The sequence below is a fragment of the Apostichopus japonicus genome, chromosome 9, assembly GCF_037975245.1.
Source record: "Apostichopus japonicus isolate 1M-3 chromosome 9, ASM3797524v1, whole genome shotgun sequence".
Classification (NCBI taxonomy): domain Eukaryota; kingdom Metazoa; phylum Echinodermata; class Holothuroidea; order Aspidochirotida; family Stichopodidae; genus Apostichopus; species Apostichopus japonicus.
The window spans coordinates 33,322,203-33,344,402 of NC_092569.1; the positions used below are offsets into that span (position 1 = coordinate 33,322,203).

The 22,200-nt window shown below is 32.7% G+C and overlaps 1 protein-coding gene across 1 annotated transcript in view; it reads left to right on the top strand.

Annotated features, from left to right (window-relative positions):
* LOC139972963 (uncharacterized) overlaps positions 1-22,200 on the top strand; it is a 161,551-nt gene that overhangs the window by 5,667 nt on the left and 133,684 nt on the right. The window contains exons 7-9 of the mRNA XM_071979280.1: positions 15,420-15,592; positions 15,988-16,156; positions 16,604-16,812. Coding sequence (XP_071835381.1) covers positions 15,420-15,592; positions 15,988-16,156; positions 16,604-16,812 — 551 coding nt within the window. The remainder of the gene's footprint in view (positions 1-15,419; positions 15,593-15,987; positions 16,157-16,603; positions 16,813-22,200) is intronic.

Sequence of the window (22,200 nt, forward strand, 5' to 3'; positions counted from 1 at the left end):
GATGCATTAGCTTTATATAATGAAATAAGTGTTTATATGCACAGGAAGTTGATCATATATAACCAAGGTTCTGTGCGGCTCCTGTAATTAAATATTTGCCGATGTTACATACCTAATCAGACTCACTAACTTACCATTGATCTGTGTAGCTTTCTTTCTCCCTTACTTTTCTCCATGTAAGAGTATAGAAATTATCGTTTCGCGATTTCCAACTTAAGCCATCGAGATAAGTAAAATAAGAGAAAACGAGAATATCTAAATTACCTTGATATCGGTATGATAAAACGAATGGATAAATATGAAACAGGCACACTTTCATTTACAGAAGTACTGTTATCGTTGGAATCATTGCAGTTTCACTCTACTTTCTGTTAATACTGAATACATTTCAAGTAATTTCTTAGTAGGAAGGATTGGAGTAAAAACAAACATTCAAACCAAACGTGGGGTCGTAGTAAATAGACATACAAATTGGTAGAAAACATCTAATAAACAAAGGTTGAAAAAGTGGACAGATTATAACAAAGCAACAATACCCACATACTTCACTGAAAGCAACCAACTCGCTCTTTCCTGCAAATAGTTAAATGTGACTAGGATATTTTCTGAATGTCATAGCATTGTGTTCATGTATGGATTTCAAATACTACAATGAAAAGAAAATGATATTTGAGATGACCTACTGTGGTATATCCCTTCATTTGTTAAACCAATATCCAATTATACTGAACAAATATAGTAAATAAAAATACAGATAAATGAAATATTTGTCGATGCCGTCACTACATAATTGACAGAATTGTTAGCATTCACAATTATTCGAGTGATTTAAGAGAGGGCGTCGGACTTGTGATCCAAGAATTGCTGGTTTGGTTCCTGCCTGATTCATTACGTTGTGTCATTGGACCAGATGCTTGATCTCAATTGCCTCTATCCACCCATGGGTTAAATGGGTACATGTGAGGCAGTATGCAACTGCAGCCATTAAGAGGGATTGTCTCTGGTACAGGTTATTATTAACCAGGGGTAATATAACATCTCTAAAGCGCTTTGAAACCTATCGCTGGTACAAAGCACTATGTAAATCGAACAGTTTGATTATGATTTATATACATAATAATAAACAAAAATATTTAAAAAAGTTTAAAAAGGCCAACTTACTTTTACACGATTTATATACAAGTATGATGTTTTGGTATTAAATAAATGTTCTGATATATTCAATTTACACTGTAAGCTTTCATCTGAATGAACGAGATGTTATTGTTTTCCCATCGTAGGAAGTTTTTGAGTTATTGTTAACACTGCGACAGAGCCATTACCGATACCCTTATTCGTCACGTACCACAATCCAAAATGGTTTGAGGTGATTCATATACATGTATTGTGTTCTGGTACTAATTCTACATGAAAAAGGTTGTGCATTATCGGACAGATTGACATTTACACGGGACTTAATTTCATCTCCATGAATAAGATGATAAACCTTTTCTTTTCTTTTTTAAGTAGCTTTATTGGTATATTTTTTTGCATTTCACTTGGGCACTTCCAATACCCCATATCTCTCACTCATCATTGCACGAAAGAAAGTTATAAAAACGTATACAACGTTCCGACAATGTAATCTAATTGAATAAATGATTAAATAATGATTGACGGATATTGCTAAAATATTGGTAGGAAAATATGATTGAATAATCGCTTACAATTCCACAAATAAATATTTCATAAAGTATATTATGAAAATGTTCTCCCCTGATCCAGATATCCTCTGGAATTGAATAGAGGGGGCTCTTTCGATTGTACTTTGTTTTAGAACTTTAACAGAACCATTTCCAATATCCCATATTCCTAACGTATCTCAATCCTTCTCATCACTGTACAACTTCATTATATGTACAAAGATGGCGTTGACGACACTTGAAATCAAAAGATCTTTATTCACTTATATTTGATTGGTAATAGACAAATAAGCATGAATTTTCATTTTTATATCCTAGTATCGGTGAAAATCGATTTGTGTGGTGACAGGAATTCACAAGCAGTATCGGACGCCGAATATTTTGTTACCAAATTGCTACCAGTAATTCACAGTGGTCTTTGCTTTGTTAGAGGGTGGGACATCACACAATCATAAGCAGGTGGAACACTTTTTTGGAATGGTGTTTATTTATATTGATCGAAAAAAATGTTCAGCAACAATAATGGTAAGGACATTCAAAGGCTACTCTGTAAAATAAAAATCATAAACTTAGACGAAATGGGAGAAATGTTGACGAACACGAGAGAAATTTAATAATATTCCAACAATGAATTAATATTGGCGAATTTTTTTAATTGCTAGAAATGTCTTTGAATAAACGCTTATCATTTATAAGTATAAGATGATGGCTCTCCTCCGATATGTGAATCCTCCGGAAACAAATAAAGGGGTTCTTCCAAATAATTATGAAACGTACTCGTGTAGCCAAACTGTTGGGTGAATTATATAGACCTGATCTTTTAAATGTTATCTTATAATATTTCTTCCAGTAATTATCATTCTTGGATGGAGACCTTAATCAATGTCACATATTTTCCGTTTTACTCTTTTTTTTTTATCAGTTTAAGGTGTTATGTTTGTCAATAACAAACTTCCATGGTGGGGGGGGGGCATGGATGAATACTAGGGTGGGGTGTGGTTTAAATAATATTTTAATGTTAACAACCTTGTGTGATATTACTCCGTCAGCTTGCATTAACAGTCATATAATTAAAAAAAATATGCAGGTACATATTAAAATAATTGCAAGGTACAACAGAAAAACATCGCATGTGTCTTAAACGATAACTTTCGTCTTGATAATTTATAGTCCAAGAAAAACAAAATGAGTACTAAATATGTTTCAATAACTATTGAGGTTCTCAGACAAGACATTCCCCCTCTTAAATTTGCTGATTTGCTCTGGAACGCTCCTCTCAAGTAACATTGCAACATTGTAACATATTATACTTTTTATTTGAATATGTGACTCCGCTCTCGCTTTAATACTTACACAAAATTATCTGGACGAATTCATGAATCGCTTTATGAAGTACTTACTGATTTGCCTTCATGGGGTTAAAAAACACTGGTGACAAACTATGAGAATTGTCTGCAGCTTAACGAAACAGTTAATTTCTATACTAACCACGATGAATTCGTATTAGCGATTAAAAGTACAACTCTCATGAACACCTGTGAATAACTCTGGTTTACTTAAAGTAATGTCAGTGGGTAACTGGCGCTTTAATAACAAAATCTTAAACAGCTCAGTTTGGTCATGGGAAACAAATGACTTCATTTTTTATTACAGGTTTTTTTTTGATGAATTAACGACTAAACTGTACTTAAACTGTCTGAACTAGTAAGCCAATCTGTAATATAAAATACGTCTGACGGATTAAGTTATAACAATAAAGAGTACTGGATATTTCTAAATAGAGAGTAAATGAGCAAGTTAATCAATGATTGTCGGTGAGACCGCCTACTTCCGTGTTGTAATATTACAATTTAGAGACATTATAGACATATTTTGGTATCATTTTGACGAAATCACCATGTACTATACACCCATCATTAGATATCATTCAGTTTAACTACGGCATATGTGTGGGTACAACCATTTGGTTGCTCCTTACTACCATCATTTGTGACCACATTGTAAATACAATCCTGTAATCACAGCTAAGTGATAAACCTCTACTAGGTTATATGAGCATAAAGACAGAGAAACAGGCAGAGGCGTAGAATGATGTAGCACTGTACTTAAACGATACGTACAATAATACAGATGTAAATATTGGTTTAATTTGTACAAAATTTGAACATCTTTTTCTGCATGTTAAATCAGGTAACAGAAATACTTTTATTGGTGTGATTTACAACAGCCCCCTCCCCCAGTTCAAACTGTATATTTTTTTATCGAAGAGCTTGGAAAACTATTAATTTGTTTGCGTGCAACCTTCAAAAATAAGGATACCTACATTATGGGGGATTTAATATCAATTTAATATACCAGGATAACTGAACAGTCAATAATTTTATAAATGTGATGGCTTCACATGGATTTTTCCCACAATTGACTATTACTAATGCTAGTATTGCTTTAATTAGTCATGAACTACAGGAATTTGATTGGTTTAATATATTGATCTACACGTTGGGGAGTGTTGTGATGCTTTCATTAATGTTTTAACTTTTCTAATACACAAGCATTGTCCACTTAAAAAAAATCGCAACCATAAACGGGGAATTACACTTTGGCTTACGCCAGGTTTGCTAAAATCTGTAACGTAAAAATGCCTTATACCGAAAATATATCAGTAGTTTTTCTGGTAGAAGAAAACAAAAATATACCATGTGTAGGAACAAGTTTAATAAAATTATCATAAAGGTTAGACGTGACCATTTTCGCGAAAAAAAATATCTAACGTTAATAATGTCAAGAAAATATGGGACGTGATCAATACTTTATTAAAGACAAAAAGTGATAAATCAAATATTTGTCACAATATGACCGATTTTGGTGTTGATACCCATATTTTTAATGTTTCTATAGAAACTGGTATTTTTCCTGACAAGCTAAAAATTGCCAAGGTGATTCCAATATTAAAGCCGGCGATCCTAGCTTGGTAAGTAATTACAGGCCTATATCTGTGCTTCCTGTTCTTTCTAAAGTATTGGAAAGATTAATGCATAACATAATTTCACATTTCCTTAGTAAATACAACATTCTTTCTAATAATCACTATAGCTTCCGTAAGAAACACTCTACGTTTATGGCTATTGCGAATGTTGTTAATAAGGTAACATATGCCCTTGATAATAAAATGTATTTTATTGGTTTATTTTTAGACTTATCGAAGGCTTTTGACACTGTAGATCATAGTATACTATTACATACATTGCGCAGGTATAGCCTAAGAGGTAGAGTTCACAACTGGATCTCTAGCTATCTAAAAAATCGCACTCAGTATGTGAACATTAACTCCACAGGTTCTAGTCTACAAACCGTAATTTGTGATGTCCCCAAGGGTTCTATACTTGGTCCCCTGTTATTCATTATCTATATGGATGATATCAGGGCTTCTTCTGACAAAGTAAATTTAACAATGTTTTCTGGTGATTCCACTATTCTCTATGATCATGATCATTAAGACCTAACAGAAAGGACAATAATAATAATAGGAGAGTGACATGTACCAAATGTCTAGGATTTACTATTCATAAGAATCTATATTGGACATTGCATATTAATCATGTATGTAACAAAGTAGCAATGTCTGTAGGCATTATTAATAAATTTAAAGATGTACTTGATTATGAAGTTCTTATATTGTTATACAATGCACTGACCGTGTCGGTAATTTCTTATGCTGATATTGTGTGGGGTTCGGGTAACAGTTATACTATTACAAATGTACATAAACTTCGAAAAAGGGGCTGTATACATTATGTGCAATGCATGTTTTATTGATCATACACAACCCCTGTTTTAAAAACTAGATGCAATGACCATTACTGGTGTATTCATGTGTCGCCTTGTAAATAATCTTCTACTTGATACAATAAGTAACTGCATACAGAATAATTTTGAAATTCATAACTATGATACACGCAGTGCCGCTTTTATTCGTAATATCATCTATTTTACTGGTATTAATCTCTGTAATTCATTGCATTACAGTAAATATCTTTAAGAAGAATCTTTAACTCCACCTACTCAAGCATGATTACTCATGTGTGTAATGCTTGGTCTACTTGTCTCCTTTAACCTTTATGTGTTGCTTATTCCCTTCCCTACCTAATAAGGTTTTTTTTTCTTCTATCATGGTGGCCAGACTTTGTATAAGTTCTCCTTAGAACTTTCTTTCTAGTCTCCGTTTATCTCAGTGTACACTTGTTGTGTATTTTGTAATTCTTGATTTGTTTTTATAATTATTTGATATAATTATATATATTATTTTGTATTTGGTTTGCAATGTGATAATAAATAAATGATTGATAAATGCTTTAACACAAGAAGTATGATCTAAGATTTCTCGGCAAAGATAATAACGTCTAACAATATGTCTTTGTCATATTGAAGTAAAGAATCGAGCCACGATTCGTCCATAAGTGAAGATGCATTTCCTTGTGATGTCATCATATCGAACACGTGGAACTTTGCTACGTGGCTCAATCACGTGATATCATATGGTTTATATGTCAATCAGATTCCGTTAAGTATCGTAAGTGGCCAGCCACGTTGTTTAGCATATAGTAGCTTGTACATGCCAGCAATGAAAATAGAAGGCATTACCTTGTAAATGTTTGTGTAAAGTTAAAGCATTTAAAGTATCTTGGAATCATAATACATAACATGGTGTCCGTCAAATTGCGCATGGAATGGGTAGTTCCTATAATCCATAATCATTTTAAGTGAATTGTATCATTTCAACAGTTTACTGCATGAGTGATATTGTAACAAATAATATAATAATATGTGAAAAAATGGGCGATACTCATAACTAGCACAGTAAGTACTGGTGCCACCTGTAACACATGTTACCGTGTTACGAACACAAAGTAAAGATTAATGATGCACGGTTGTGGGACATGAACAGTAGTAACATGTTACAAGTGGCACTAGTAGTTACTGAACTAGATATGTGTTTGAAGTAAAGTAGGTACTGTAGCGTTTGATTCCAGTTCACAACTCTCTTTAAACTACGCCAATTCGTCATTCCGAGAACGTTCCAATGTTCCGGTATACCAATAGGCTTACTGATAGCATAAAACGACTGGATACGACTTCATTTTCTAATCGCGTGTTAAAGAACTCGCACCCAGTGGTTGGCACAGCAACTACTGTTATGTCCCACAACCGTGTATCAATAATTATCAGTAATTACTACTTTGTGTTCAAAACATACTTTACAGGACATGATTAGTAGTTAATGTACGAGCCATGAATATCGGATGGAAAAACAATATTATTGTTGTTGTTTTAACCAAATTATTGATCATTTTTAACACCCCAGTAAATAAGAACAAAACCACATCGTTAAATAGAAATACTCTATTCCTTGATAGGCCAGCAGAAATAACTATTCCTGTGATTCGTCTAATATCCGAAAGGTGCTGTTTGATATCGATATCTCACTATTCCGAGCGATTTGGTGTTAAATTATGTTAATACGCTGAGAGCGTCTTTTGCATGCATGTTGTCCCATATCAGTAAACGACGAACAAACAAGGTACTTAGTGCTTATCATTTGCCTTCCATATTCGACTTAATATTTGTTAATTCGTAAACATATGTGGCAAGCTTAAGACAATTAAAATATAGTCATTTAATTCAGTAATGGTCAAAATACAGATAATTTGACATTTATTGTGTGAGATGTAAACAACCATTCTTATCCTTTCCTTGTGGTAAAATCGAGAGTTCTTAAATTCTAACTAACGATTCGAGATAAAAGAGCTTCTTAGTAAAACAAAGCACATATTTATCCTTTAATAATAATGACACTTACATAATATACAGATGTCGATATGGGACACACTAGATTGCATAACATAAATTATGGATCTTAAATGTGATCAGCTGTTAAATTACATGGTGTAAATGGACATCCGTACGTATGAAGGTCCCTCCTTGGGTAACGATTTCACGTTCATTACTTCTGTCACTGTCTCAGAAGGTCAGCAAGTATCTCCTTTATTTCGTGCACCCTTTTTTCTTTGTTTCATTTTGGATCAATGGCAGAACTTCGAAGCAAATATATTTTCGTCTTTGCGGTGTTGCTGCTTTTAAACTCACATGGTTCTCGGGTAAGTCTCTAAAATATTAATAAATGAAATCAATTTCTTCAAAGTAACTTGACTTAATTTGTTTTACTTGTATACTTTTTTCACTGATTGACCATGTGGAACTCGGTATTTCATTAACTTTAGATTAAAAAAAATCCTGTACTTTTTTTCTACATATAAAATATAACAACGGTCTACCTGCGCTGACTTGTTATCTCGAGTATTTGTAGAGAATATTACGATTGGTGAGCTATCCGCTCAATTCAACTGTAACTTTCTTGAAACTTAGATATGTTTTTTTTTTTTTTTAAACTTGTGCGTTATCGAGCATTATTCTAAACACAATTATCTCTATTACTTTATTGCATTTATTATCTTGCCCTTATATTTTCTGCTGATAGCCCCACTATTCGTACTGTCCATTCTGTATCATTTGTTGATACCCAATTATGAAATACATCATTGATTTTTTTTGAGAATCAAACAAACGCGTAAAAAGAAAATCTACAACAGAAATTAACTAGACAGAAAATCTACCTTTTACATGTCTTTTTAGAGGCTAAACTATTTAAAATCAACACGAATCTCTTGGAGGAGAACTTTGAAACATACCAAATACATATACATATTGAAATTTCTAAATGTTATTTCTTAAATAAATCTCAAATTCACACATTTTGTTTTTAATACAACACGTTTCTCGTCCATATTGCGTGCAAAGCCTAAGCGGTCTTGTAACTAGTGCATACGGGTTTCAAAACCCTTCATATGATGAAGTATCCATTAACCTATGCTAAGAAAAATAACGTTATGGTTAACTTGTGAACTAATCGTTTGTTTATCAAAGCAAATATCGGATTAAATTTAAAATGCAAATGTATAAAACAAGTAACAATATCAAAGAACAACTTGAGAAGTTATTCTTTCACGATGACAATTTGTTCCTTCAATTCATAAAATAATTCATATTTTCCGAATACAAAATTGATCTCTCCGTCAAAATGACTGCCCAACTGGTATTATAAAATAAATAAAGTTCAGCTTTTGATATTTAAAAGAACAAATATCAATACGGAAATGATAATTAAACTTTTAAATAAGTGTAATATCTAAATTGCTATATTTATAACGTTATACTGATATGATCAATCTGTTGGATTTAGTATTCGAAAAAATAATTCCTAATACACAGAAGTTTAATATGTCAACATTAAAGTATTGATAGGTTTTCGTGTACATACAAATAGCAGCTTTACGCAGTATAGCTTAAACGCTTTTGTTTTTTTCTTCTTTTCAAACTGAGCTAAGAAAACCTCAGTATTGTAACAGTTAATATTAGAGCAATCCAAGCACTTTCAAATTGGCTTTTCACAAAATTGTTAATATGTTTAGTATTACAATATATAACTGACAACAACTTGGAAATTTGCTCGCTGGCAGATCTCCGTAAAACATTACACAATAAACGCATTAATGTAACACACTCTTCAATACAGGCAAGTACGTACGAATATGTATTGATCAGTTCATCATGTAATACCCCAAGAGAAAATAGAATGTATCTTAAATGATCAACAAATATTTGCCAACCATCCCAAAACACCTTATATTTAATACAGGTAATTTGGCAACCAATATTTAAAGTCCAAATTTCACCGTTTTATACTAGCATAATACTGAAAAATCGTCTCCATTAGTGTTATGTACAAAATGTTTATCTTAATAATTCTGTATTTTGTCTTGATTTATTTTTAATTTTTTATGACCAAGCAATGTCAATCCTAATATTCCTTCTTAAAATGTATCAAGCTCCTAATTTCAATCGTTTCCCTTACTATTTTGCAGTTTAAGGTAACACTGTATGTTCTCCAATAATTTTGTTTCCCTCTGGTGGTCATAGCATCGTATTACACATGTATCTGTTATAAATGAATTTGATTCGGTCATGTGCGTTAATCATAGGAATGATTTTTAACGCATGTCAATGTAATAATCATCAACTTAATATAAATATTTAAATAGTCGACGTATTTGTAATAATGTTGCACGAAACGCTGCCTTAAGAATAAAAATAAAGTACGACAATTATAGACTAAATGATATGAAAAGTTATAGGAATTAAAGTATGGTAAAAAAAAATCAATGTGAAAAGTCCTTAGTTTTGAAATTATGCCTGGAGCATCAGAAAGAGCGTCTACTAACCGAAAATAATAAAAAAAAAGATTCAAGCTAAGAATGTTTTTATTTAAAGTTGTACCAAACCAATGTCAAAAAAAGGAGAACAGTAACACAGACTTGTTTATTAACATTACTTAATCATTCCAGACAAAAACATAAATAAATGTATATATCTTCTCGCTGTGCGTTTCCGTTGTAAAGTTCCTGATTCTGTTTTTTCAAAAGAACAAAACTGTAGAAATGTTATAATTTATGATTTAGAGCTTTCTTGCCCCATTTTCGACAAGACAGGCTTGTAGCCATCATTTCCTTGTTCTTCCTAGCAAAGTCTGTAATTAAAAATATTGAAAATGTTACCGTGCAACACGTGATCACGTGGACGAGAACGGCTATTATTCAAAATCGTGTTGTTTTTAGTGAGTCTAGATGAGGTTTATTGTCAAGAATTTTAAAATTGGATGTAATTTCACAGAACCTCTATAAATTGGTTTACAAGAAGCCTAAACGTTCTTGTAACGCGAGCATATGGGTTTCGAAACCCTACATAAGATTAAGTATCCATTAATCTATGCTAAGAAAAGTAACTTTATGATAAACTTGTGAACTAATCCTTTGTTTATCAAAGAACCAATCGCATGAAGTTTAAAATGCAAATGTATAGAACAAGTTACAATATCATAAAACAATTTGTTTGGAAAGTTATTCTTTCACGATGACAATTTGTTCTGCCAATTCACAAAAGTATTCATATTTTCCAAATACAAAATTTATCTCTCCGTCAAAATGACTGCCCAACTAGTATGATAAAATAGATAAAGTTCAGCCATTGATTTTTAAAAGAACACATATGCATACGGAAATGATAAATAAACATTTGAATAAGTTTAATATTCAATTTGCTAGATTTACAACTTTATACAGATATGATTAATGTGTTGTATTCAATAATCGAAAAAAAAACATAATTCCTAATACAAAGACGTTAGTATGTCAACATAAAGTATCGAGGGTTATTCGTGTACATGTTTTTTTTTTTTTTTCAAAACGAGCTAAGAAAATTTCAGTATTGTAACAGTTTATGTGAGCAACATTTAAAAATCAATTTTAAACTACAAAAACAGTAATAGATCAATTCAACATGAGAACATTCCAAGCACTTTCAAATTCTCGTTCACAAAAGTGTTACTATGTTAAGTATTATACTGTATATCTGACAATAATATCTGACAAGAAATTTGCTCGCTGGGCAGGTATCTGTAAAACTTAACACCTTAAACGCACGAATGTAACGCACTCTTCAATACAGCCCCGTAGGCCTACGTACGAATATATATTGATCAGATCATCATGCAAATACAGAAGAGGAAACAGAATGTATCTTAAAATGATCAACAATTATATGCCAAACATCCCCAAAACACCTTATATTTGATACAGGTAATTTGGCAACCGCTATTTGTAAGCCAAGTAACCCCGTCTCCAACAGTTTTATGTACAAAATGTTTATTTTAATAATTCTGTTTTTTGTCTTGAAATTTTCTTTTCATGACCAAGCAATATCAATCTTAATGTTCCTTCTTAAAATGTATCAACCACTTAATTTCAATCGTTCCCCTTACGATTGTGCGGATTAAGGTAACACTGTTTGTTCTCCAATGTCTTGTTTTCCTTCTGGCGGTCATAGCATCGTATTACACATGCATATGTTAATAATGTGTTCGATTCGGTCATGTGCGTTTATCATAGGGATGATTTTGACGCATGTCAATGTAATAATCATAAACTAAATTGAGATATTCTAATAGCCAACATATTTGTAAGAAGTTTGCACGAAACGCCGCATTAGAATAAAAATAATAACCTTAATGTTATGAAAAGTGAAAAGAAATTAAGAATAAAGTATAATAAAAAAGTCAATGTGAAACGTTGAAATTTTGCATATAACATCAAGAAGATCGTCTACTAATCCACAATCATAAAAAAAGATTCATGATAAGATTTTTGTTTTAATTGTACCAAACCAATGTCAGGAAAAAGGAGAATAGTAAAACAGACTTGTTTATTAACCATACTCAATCATCCCAGACAAAACACTAAATAAATGCGTATGCCTTCTCGCTGTGCGTTTCCGTTCTCAAGTTCCTGATTCTGTTTTTTTTTTTAAAGAACAAAACTGTAGAAATTTTAGAATTTATGATTCAGAGCCTTTTTTGCCACGTTGTCGAGAAGACAGGCTTGTATCCATCATTTCCTCGTTTCTTGCTTGCAAAGTCTATAATTAAAAAAAAAAATTGAAAATGTTACCATACAACACGTGATCACGTAGAAAAGAACGGCTATTATTCAAAATCGTGTTGTTTTGAGGGAATCTAGATCATGTTGATTGTCAAAAAATTTCAAAATGGATATAACTTTACAGAGTCATATTTGAAATTTGATGTGTCTGTTGAACAGTTACCTATCATTTTTTGAAAGTTAACAGATATCGTTTACTTAGGCACTTACATATTTTCATAACTACTCTGACAAAAATATCGTTTTGAAGACGATTTTTTGCACGACTGGTATATCATTAGCTTCTTTCTCCCAACATGCGAGTCTAAAAGCCTCCATGGCTTCTTTCGCGAGTTCCTGCTTGCGGGAAGATCACATATACATACATACATACATACATACTTAATTAACTAGTTATCGGATAATCTCAGCACATGTAAACCAGGTAAGAGTTGTCGTGAACCAATGCACAAATAAAATACTAACTAATTCTAATATGTTATATTCAATAAGATAAATGTGATGTTTTACTGAATTAGACGGATCGTGCATTTCATGCAATATATCTGAATTATTTCCTCCTTCAACGTAGTATCTTACTTTCTTTCATACAAAGCTTTGCGTACAGGCGTCAAATGACACTTCCTTTTATATCAAGGGACGAAAAGAAAAATATGTGTCGTTATGATATTATGTCTTATCCTTGATTTAGGATACTTCAGAGAATTACGCCAACCATAGGTAAACAAAAATATTCATGCACGTTTTGTTATGAACAAGGATGTGTTTTCATGGAAGCTGGGTTCACGGGGATGTTGTGGGGCCTTCAAGAATGGTGTTCTGTCTTAAATAGATACAGTAAACGTAAAGTTGCCAAAAGAGTATCCGTTTTTGCTGATGTAGACAAAGGGTAATCAAAACAGTTTTCGTTATGGATACGCTAACTTTTCTTTTGCTATACATGAGGTTATTTTGATTGAGCGTGAATCGTAAAACATGTGTTAGGCTTTGCCCAAATATTTTCTACTCCGATCTTAAACTTGTTTTTTTTTATTTATAAAAATATAAAATATTACTTTAACAATGTTTTTGTAGGTTACAGATAACTCTGCATAATGTGTGTACATTGAAAGCCTTAGTTATTGCATACGTTCTGAGTACAATATATAAAAATATCGACATATTTTCTATGAGCAAAAAGTTGTTGTCGCAAGAAGTTGTTGTAGCAGTTGTAGCTTTCAGGCGAACGAATGTTGACAATTAGCGTCAGTAGCTGGGGAGTAAAACGTATCGTTTTTTGTGATGTTGAAGACAAAAAAGATATATTGTGTTGTTGATGCTTGTCCAAGTCAATCAAGTGGCTTGTACGTATTGAAACAAACAATACTCTTCTTCACAACGGATGAATTTTCAATTCTGGTTCCCTTTTTTGGACATATTTTCAAAACTTGGCTATTTTCAAGCTTTTGAGGGTAAATTGCACGTTGTCCCAGTGTATAAGTACCTCATTAGCATAATATATCAAGTTTCCCGCTATAGATAATTGCACTTAACTTACTATACACACACCACTAGGATAATGCTGATGTTTGTACTTTGATTTTCTTTCAATAATATATTGTAGGTTTTTTTTTCGTTTTCTCATATAATATGTCATTCACATTTCGATTAGCATAATGCACAGGGAATTATTACTTTCATCTGCTTATCGTAGTTATGATCGTTTAATTAAGTTAGTGTATGGTGACTTTGTTTTATGTATAGTAATGATAAATAAGAAGTATTAGAAGACATGCAAACATACATATAATCATATTTTCAAACAATTAAAGCTATTCAATAAAACCTATTTTCAATATTAGCTATGCTTATAAGCAGTAAAATCAATGTTAAAGAAATATTAAGATTGCGAAACATTCTATTACTGCCTAGATTTTGGAATGTGAAATTTTCTTTCCGTTCTTATCATCTTTTTCTATAATAATTATCAAATTAGAAATAGTTCATTTATTTGAATCAAAAGCGAAATCAGATTTTATTTTAAGAGGCTATACAATTCTGTTTTGCATATTTCAACTTAAAATGATACTATCTGTTAAAATGAAGGTGTAATAGATAGGCGGATGTTGTGTTTTTTTTGTGATACATTGACCTTCGTACAACCTTCTCAACTCGATATTGTTTCTTCAGAATGTAATTTGCTTAATCGTACATTTCCTTTATTTTTGGTTAAATCAGACATCGTCAAGCACAAGAGTCAACGATACAAGTAAGTTTTCGTTTTGTAAGGGTAACGGTTAATATAAACTTCCGAAAACTAACCAATTAACATAAATTTGTTATCTAAATCATAATTTGGAAAATGTTTAATATAGAAAGGAACCATCTAGATGTACTTCATATGTGGTACTTTCTCCTATTTCAATTTGTAAGATAAATAATAATTTACAATTCTCAATCATTTCCTTGCACTGTGTATTGAAGTAGTTTTAGCGCTGATTGGGGTAAATTGTAATAATAAAACTGAAAGAAATACAAGTCATTAGTCAATATTTATTTCAAGCAATAAAAATAGTTCCGATTATATTTATTCATATTTGTTAGTTATTTGTGCAAAGTAAGTTGGCCTGACGTTTCGATCCTAGCAGGATCTTCTTCAGAGGCTAAATGGCAAGTAACAGTAACAGAAGGGACAAAACACCCACTTTGTTTAGACTTTGTATACTGTATGGTTGTTCAATAATTTGGCACTTTCAAATCTCAGGTCAGTGCTGATAAACCTTAGATTGTTGTAAGCTGAAAATAGGTCCAAAGTATACCCTCTTGTCGAGGAAAGCTATTACTAATCATGTTTGCTTCTGTGACCATGTCGTCACAGATTCACGGTAGTTCTTTGCGTCAGATTTTCATTTCAAATGAAATATACTTGCTTATATTAGCCTCCATGAATATTGCCCGAAAATGATTGAATACCCTTTCTTAGAGTTCATGGTAGTTACCGCGTCATGTTTACTGTGTAGTTAAAACAAATCAATTGCAATGTAGCCATATATTATATTTCTCTTGAAATAATTTTTTTACATATGGAACTCTATCTGCAATAGTTTAACGATTTTTTCTCATCTTCTTCTTTACATTATTTTGGTGCTAGACTTGCAGTATTTTCTATTCCAAACTTCGGAGTATCCAAGGGATTCTCATGAGGTACTTAACCAATGCTCTTCTACCAACGCCAAATCCGGTGTATACCTGATTAAACCTGACCAGTATCCTGAACCATTTCAGACATATTGTGATCAAAACACTACATCTGGAGGTTGGATAGTAAGTAAAATATTTCAAGACGCGAACACTTACAATCACATACGTTACTCTCCAAGACACACTTTATAGGACACATTGGCATTTTCAGTCCATTTTAGTTTTACATTGTGTCTGATGATACACCTTGTACGAGGTATGTTTATTTGAAGCCTAATATCAAAACAAAATTACTCAGTGTAATTACATTGAATTTTAGTACGATTAGATAACTTGTTTTCTGTGCACACCTATGATAGTGTTCTAAATATGTATTAACATAATATACAACACAATATCACAAATGTGTTCTATCCTATTCGTACTTGATGTGAGCCGCACGTTTTGGCTATAAGGTTTAGTTTATAAGATAATGTAATTTATCCGTTAGTTGTCTACCTATCTTTTGAATTCTTCAGGTCATACAACGACTTGTTGATGGATCCATCGGTTTTAATCGAACCTGGGACGAATACAAAAACGGAATTGGTTTCTTAGGCAGTGAATTTCTGATTGGTAATGAAAAGTTAGCTCATTTGATAAACCAAAAGAGGTACCAGCTGCGCATCGAGCTAGAGAATTATGCAGGCCAGTCATATTCCTTGACATACAACAACTTTCGCATTGCCGATGAATGTTGATGAAAGTCTTGGTGTTGTCGAAGGAATAACAGGTTAGACTTTTTTTAAAATTATTTTCTTCATATTTTTGTAGTCAAAACGGAAATTAAAGAATGCATAAAGAAAAGTTCCAATGGAGGAAATGATTATCTTACACAACAATATTTATTGATTCCCATAGTCAAATACTTGAAAATGTAATATTATTTTGTATGTGCGACATAAATGAGAATAAGTTGAATGAGCCTTAACAATAACAAATCCCGCTTACATTTAATCCTATGTTAACAATCAGCAAATCTTCTGAGCGGCCAGAGCATTACGATGGTAACACAATGCTCTAATAACGTAATGTCACAACAGCGAGTTAACACTTCAAGCTAGGATTAACTGGTTGTGCATTCAATTTCCCCAGATTTACCCATTACCTGGTGCTCATCCAACAAGGATAATTATGACAATACATGTGAAAGAACTTGTGAGAATCCAAATGATTGTGTCATACCGGATCCAGCGGATCCAGAGAGATGTCTTTGTCTAGAAAACCACATGGTGCTTGGAGACAGCTGCATACCTCAAGAGCAATGTGGCTGTTACGTTCAAGGGCAAGACGTGGTATTAGCAGTAAGTTTATATGATGCCGTTCACAAGTCTTAATATTTACCATTAATACGTACACTTTAACATAAAATCTTTGATTTCAATTGATTGACCCTACTCTTTATTATACTGTTATTAATTTTAATGATTATTGATGATATTGATTTTTAACCTCCATTTCGGTTTTACATGTTTTTGCAAAAGTCTTCTAATTGAGACCTAGCAAAATACAAGTCATCCAAAGCAATTACACTCAGAATGATGAACTTTACCTAACATATTTAAAACGCTCATGGCCATGTAGTAGTAGAAATTTAGTTTTACTCAAAGAGCGTTCCCAAGCGTTGCACCAAATAAATATTGATTTACTTTCACTGGAATATGTCGTTTAACATTTATCTTTCCAGGAGAGTGAATCTTACATTAATTCTGATTGTTCCTTACGGATAACTTGCAACAGTAACGTACTTAAAAGTGAGACTAACAGTTGTAGTGCAGACGCAACCTGCGAGGAGCGGAATGATGTCGGTAGATGTTACTGTAACGAAAGGTTTGAAGGCGATGGTTTTACATGTACCCGCAGTGGTCCGATAGATTGTTCTGATCTTTACGCAGCAAACAGAACAAATAACGGAAAATATACCATTTATCCCGCTGAAAGCTCTGGTTTTGAAGTTTATTGTGAAATGTCTAGTGGTGGTTGGACAGTAAGTTTTAACTATTGAAAAACATAACTTTACCATAATAAATTGTTATTTTCTCATATAACATGACTTCTTTCACTAGCATTTAAACTAAATATTCAATGATTTGATTGAATTGATTCATCTTGCTATCACTTTATTCCAATCGGACATTGACCTTCACCAGTTACATTCTCTAAATTATTGTAGTACAAATGAGATATGTCATATATTACTCACATCCAATCGATAAACTCGTTGATTCTCTTCTAGATTTTACAACGACGTAGAAGTAGCTCCATCAGCTTTTATCGAAACTGGAATGAGTACAAAAACGGTTCTGGAATTCCCACAGGAGACCACTGGATTGGCAACGAAAAAATATACAGTTTGACGAAACAAAAAAAACATAAACTATCAACTTCTAATAGAAAAGACAAACACGGAAGGATCAACATACCACAGCCGTTATTCATCTTTCAGTATCAGTGACGAGGGAGACGAATACCAACTGTCCTTGGGTGACTTCGATGGAAATGCTGGTATGTATTGTGCTAAATGTCAATCGTAGGCAGACTTGTAGTTATTGCGTAATTTTATTCTAGCATAACTACCTGTAGTCGTAATCACACTACATGATTTGTACTCGTACACATACTCAGGTCTTGTTATAAATCAAGTGTAGAGACTAATGTACAACTATATACTATACCTCGTGCTTGGAGTCTCGTACTCAATGTCCATTGTATATTATTTGCTTTACACTTTAGCACTTGTATGTATAATGATAGATTGTAACATTCATGATATATAATAGCAACCAAGTTCCTATATAGCTTTGCGTCTAATTTCTCGCATTTTCATTCAGACTTTGTCGACCTTAGAAGCATAAAGGAATCATAACTAGTCTAGAAACATTAGAACTGCTGCAACTGCTGCAACATTTATAATTGAAAGGTTTTTATAAAATTAATTTTATTAAATATGACTTTAACGTTTCCAAACGAGAAGAAAATGAAGGTTCATTTGACCATACAATGTTCTTCCATGGAATTGATCAAGAGGCCAATAGTATTACAATAAAAAAAACATCAACAAAAGTATCAAAGAATTTGAACACTATGTTGAGAGATCAGTCGAGACGAAGTGTATATGTTACTTTCCCAAATAGCATGACCTGCCTTAGTACTTATCTTTATGAATGTAATATCATATAATAGGTACAACTCATTATTTTTTCAATATCAAATGAAAGTAAGAACGTCAGATGAAAGATAAGACGTTTCACGAGAGGAGACAATGACAACGATGAGAAAATCAGACACTTCACTACTTTTCCTCTTATCTGAAAACCTACTATGTTGAAGAAAGTCAAACCTTTACTTTTAAATTGTCCGAAAGTGAGTACTTAAAAGCATGAGCTGTTGACATTTCTGCTACTCTCACACGTAACTTGAAATCGCTTTACTACATAATATTCGTCGCAAAATTGAAGTAAAAACTATAAAATATAATATTGATCAAAGAAATATATTTTAAAAGTGAACTTTGATATGAACTAAGGTTCCCAGACGAATTGTCAGAACCTCCCAGAATAACTGGAACTTGGATTACTATCTTCAAATTTGTAAACTCCCAAATAAAGCTCATAAACTCGTACATTAGAGCTCAAACAATTACGTAAGCCTAAACATTAACTAACACAGCAACATACACACTGACAACCGATAATTACAGCAAACGAACCTAAAATGGTTTAATAAGATCTAATAAGGATATAAATGAATAAGAACTTAATTCCCTAACTATTCGCTAATTTCCTTCCAGGTAACAATGCTTTGGGAGCAAATTCAGGACATCGATTTAACACGCACGGTGAAGACAATGATGGATCGAGTACCTTCGACTGTGCAGAAAAACACCGAGGTGGCTGGTGGTATCAAGACGATAGTAATATGGGCTCTACCAGCCACTGCTACACATTCAGCAACCGCGTAGCTACAAGTGGCTACGAGTACTCTGACTGTGGCTGCTATTCTTATTGCTTTGATTGTCCTTTTAGCCGTCCACATCACAAATGCGATTATTGTGATGACTGTCGTTATTATTATTATTATTATTATTATTATTATTATAACAGGATATGCTGCGCAAACAAAAGCCCGGCCTATGAGACAAATTTCTATTCCTGCGGCTATTCCAATCTCAACGGTGACTACTCGTTCAGCGATAACCGCGGTATCTTCTGGAAGAATCTTCGCGGTTCAGATTGCGGTATCACAACAACAACAACAATGAAAATACAGCCAAGTCAATGATCAAAGTAGCAAATTTGGAGTCTCCAAGGTGACAAGGATAGGAACAGGTTGACGACATTATAAAGCTAAATTAAATAACGTATCAAAAATAGCGGAGTTTTTGTAAATGGTATAAGCGAAGAAAAGATACACCAATGAACCAATGACCCAATGAACATTTCATAGTTATCACATCATGTTCATTATCTTTAACATTGATCTGTTGTAACTAAAGGCGATCATCTGTAGACGTTTAACGATATAATATGCTATGTGGAAATACCAAATGACTGTGAAACATTTGACAAAGGGAGCAGTTAGCTCATAGAACTCAATGGCGTCTGATACGAGAATTGCATTGAATTGGACATTTGTTTATTAAAATTATATCTTTGATGATGACACTGAGGCTACTTTTAAATCACCCAAATAAATATATATGAAAACATAGAAACAACATCCTGACTATTATTTTTTCGATTATGTTAAACAGAAGCACACGGGAAGTTTATGACGTCGCCAAACTAGGAACGATATCTGATACGTTTCGATGTAGGCCTATTTTGTGGGTTCTTTAGTTAAAATATATGAGAGATCAGATATACTGCCTAGTACACTCTAGAGTTCAGCGCATTAATATATTCAGAAAGAACACAAACAACTAAAACCACCCTAATATATACTTTATTCACAATTGACTATCCTTAAAAAGACACAATAAAGTTCTATTTTAAGCCTTCGATTGTGACAAAAGCTTTAAATTCACACGAACTTGGTCATAGGCTATATAACTAAAGTTCTAAGCCACTCCGTTAATTAGGTATCTGTCAAAAATACATACTCTACCAGAATCACTAACTTTGTCATGAATCAGTATTGCTTCTTTCTCCCTCAATTATCTCCACCGATCATGTAAGAATATGATATACTATTTATTTACTTTGTCATCTGCTTTTCCGGAATACATAATTGGTCGTTCTCCGAATTCCTATTCAATGTTGCAGTCCAGACTTATTATAAACATTGCGTTGCTGATTACGCGCTTGGTTGGTGAAATCTCCCGGCATGAAACCCCTGTAGGATTTATGAAGCAAGCAACTTTAAAGATACTAACAAAAAGTTATTGCACAAAGTGGGGGAGTAGTGGGGGACTGGGTTGTAGAAGGGGGTAACATTACCCTTTGTATTCCGGCTGCACATCTCAGGTATTCAAAAAGAGTTGCCGGAATCCCGTAGATTTATCAGTGATCTGGTGTTTTCATGTTATTAAGATTACAACAATGAAAAGAGTGTTTTTTATTTCACAAATAGGTTCACTTTTGATTTATGGAAAATAGATCCTATGTCGACCCTTTTAAACGTAATATCAAGTTGTCTTAAACTGTAGGGAATGAGGGGCGTGGAGGAGTTGCGATGTTACGCGTAGTTTGTTTAAATGACAAAACTACAAGCCAAACGAGATTGGCAATAAATAAGAACCTCAAAATATGTAAAATATCTTGTCATCGTAATAGGACAACGAATCAAAAAATATAAAACAAGCCCTAAGTTGTAATAACCGCAGTTCTGTTATCCTTGGAAAGGTTTCAGCTCTCTAATTTCTATCTAGAAATCACCATAGTTAAAATTGAGAAAAGGAAGTAAAATCAACAAAACAATAAAATTAAATTAAAAATACAACTGTTAAGATAACAGTAAATAAACAAAGGTTGAAAGAGTAGTTAGTTTATAACAATGGCTCCCACATATTTAACTGACAGCACCCCACCATCTCTATCATGCTAGACCAGTGAAAATATAACTAGGATTTTTGTTCTGATATATCATACCTTTGTGTTCATTTATGGATGTCAAATACTTCAATGATAAAATAATGGATATGAAAAACCGACTGTTTTTCATCACTTAATATTTTAAACCAACATAGACTTAATTTGATCAAATATAGAAATTGAAGAATAAGATAATTGGACTCGATGTGTCATCCTTGTCAATGCCGTCACATTATTGTTGTTTTGTGTTGACATAATTGTTCCTATTAAAAATGATCTGAGGTGATTCATGTACATGTTTGGTGTTCTGGTACTAATTCTACTTATAAAAAGGTTGGGCATTTTCGGACATTTGACATTTACGCTTGTCTTATTTTCATCTCAATAAATGAGATGCTATTTTTTTTCCCATTTCAGTAGCTTTATGGGTATATTTGTTGACACTCTCCCAGAGCCATTTTCAATACCCCTTATCTCTCATGCATCGGCGCATGAGAGAAAGTTATAACAACGTATACAACGTTCCGACAATTTAATCTAATTGAAAAAAATGATTAAATAAAATATGACAGAGATTGCTAAAATATAGGTGAAAAAAATATGTTTGAATATTCGCTTATCAATTCCACAAATAAATATTTCAAAGAGTATATGATGTAA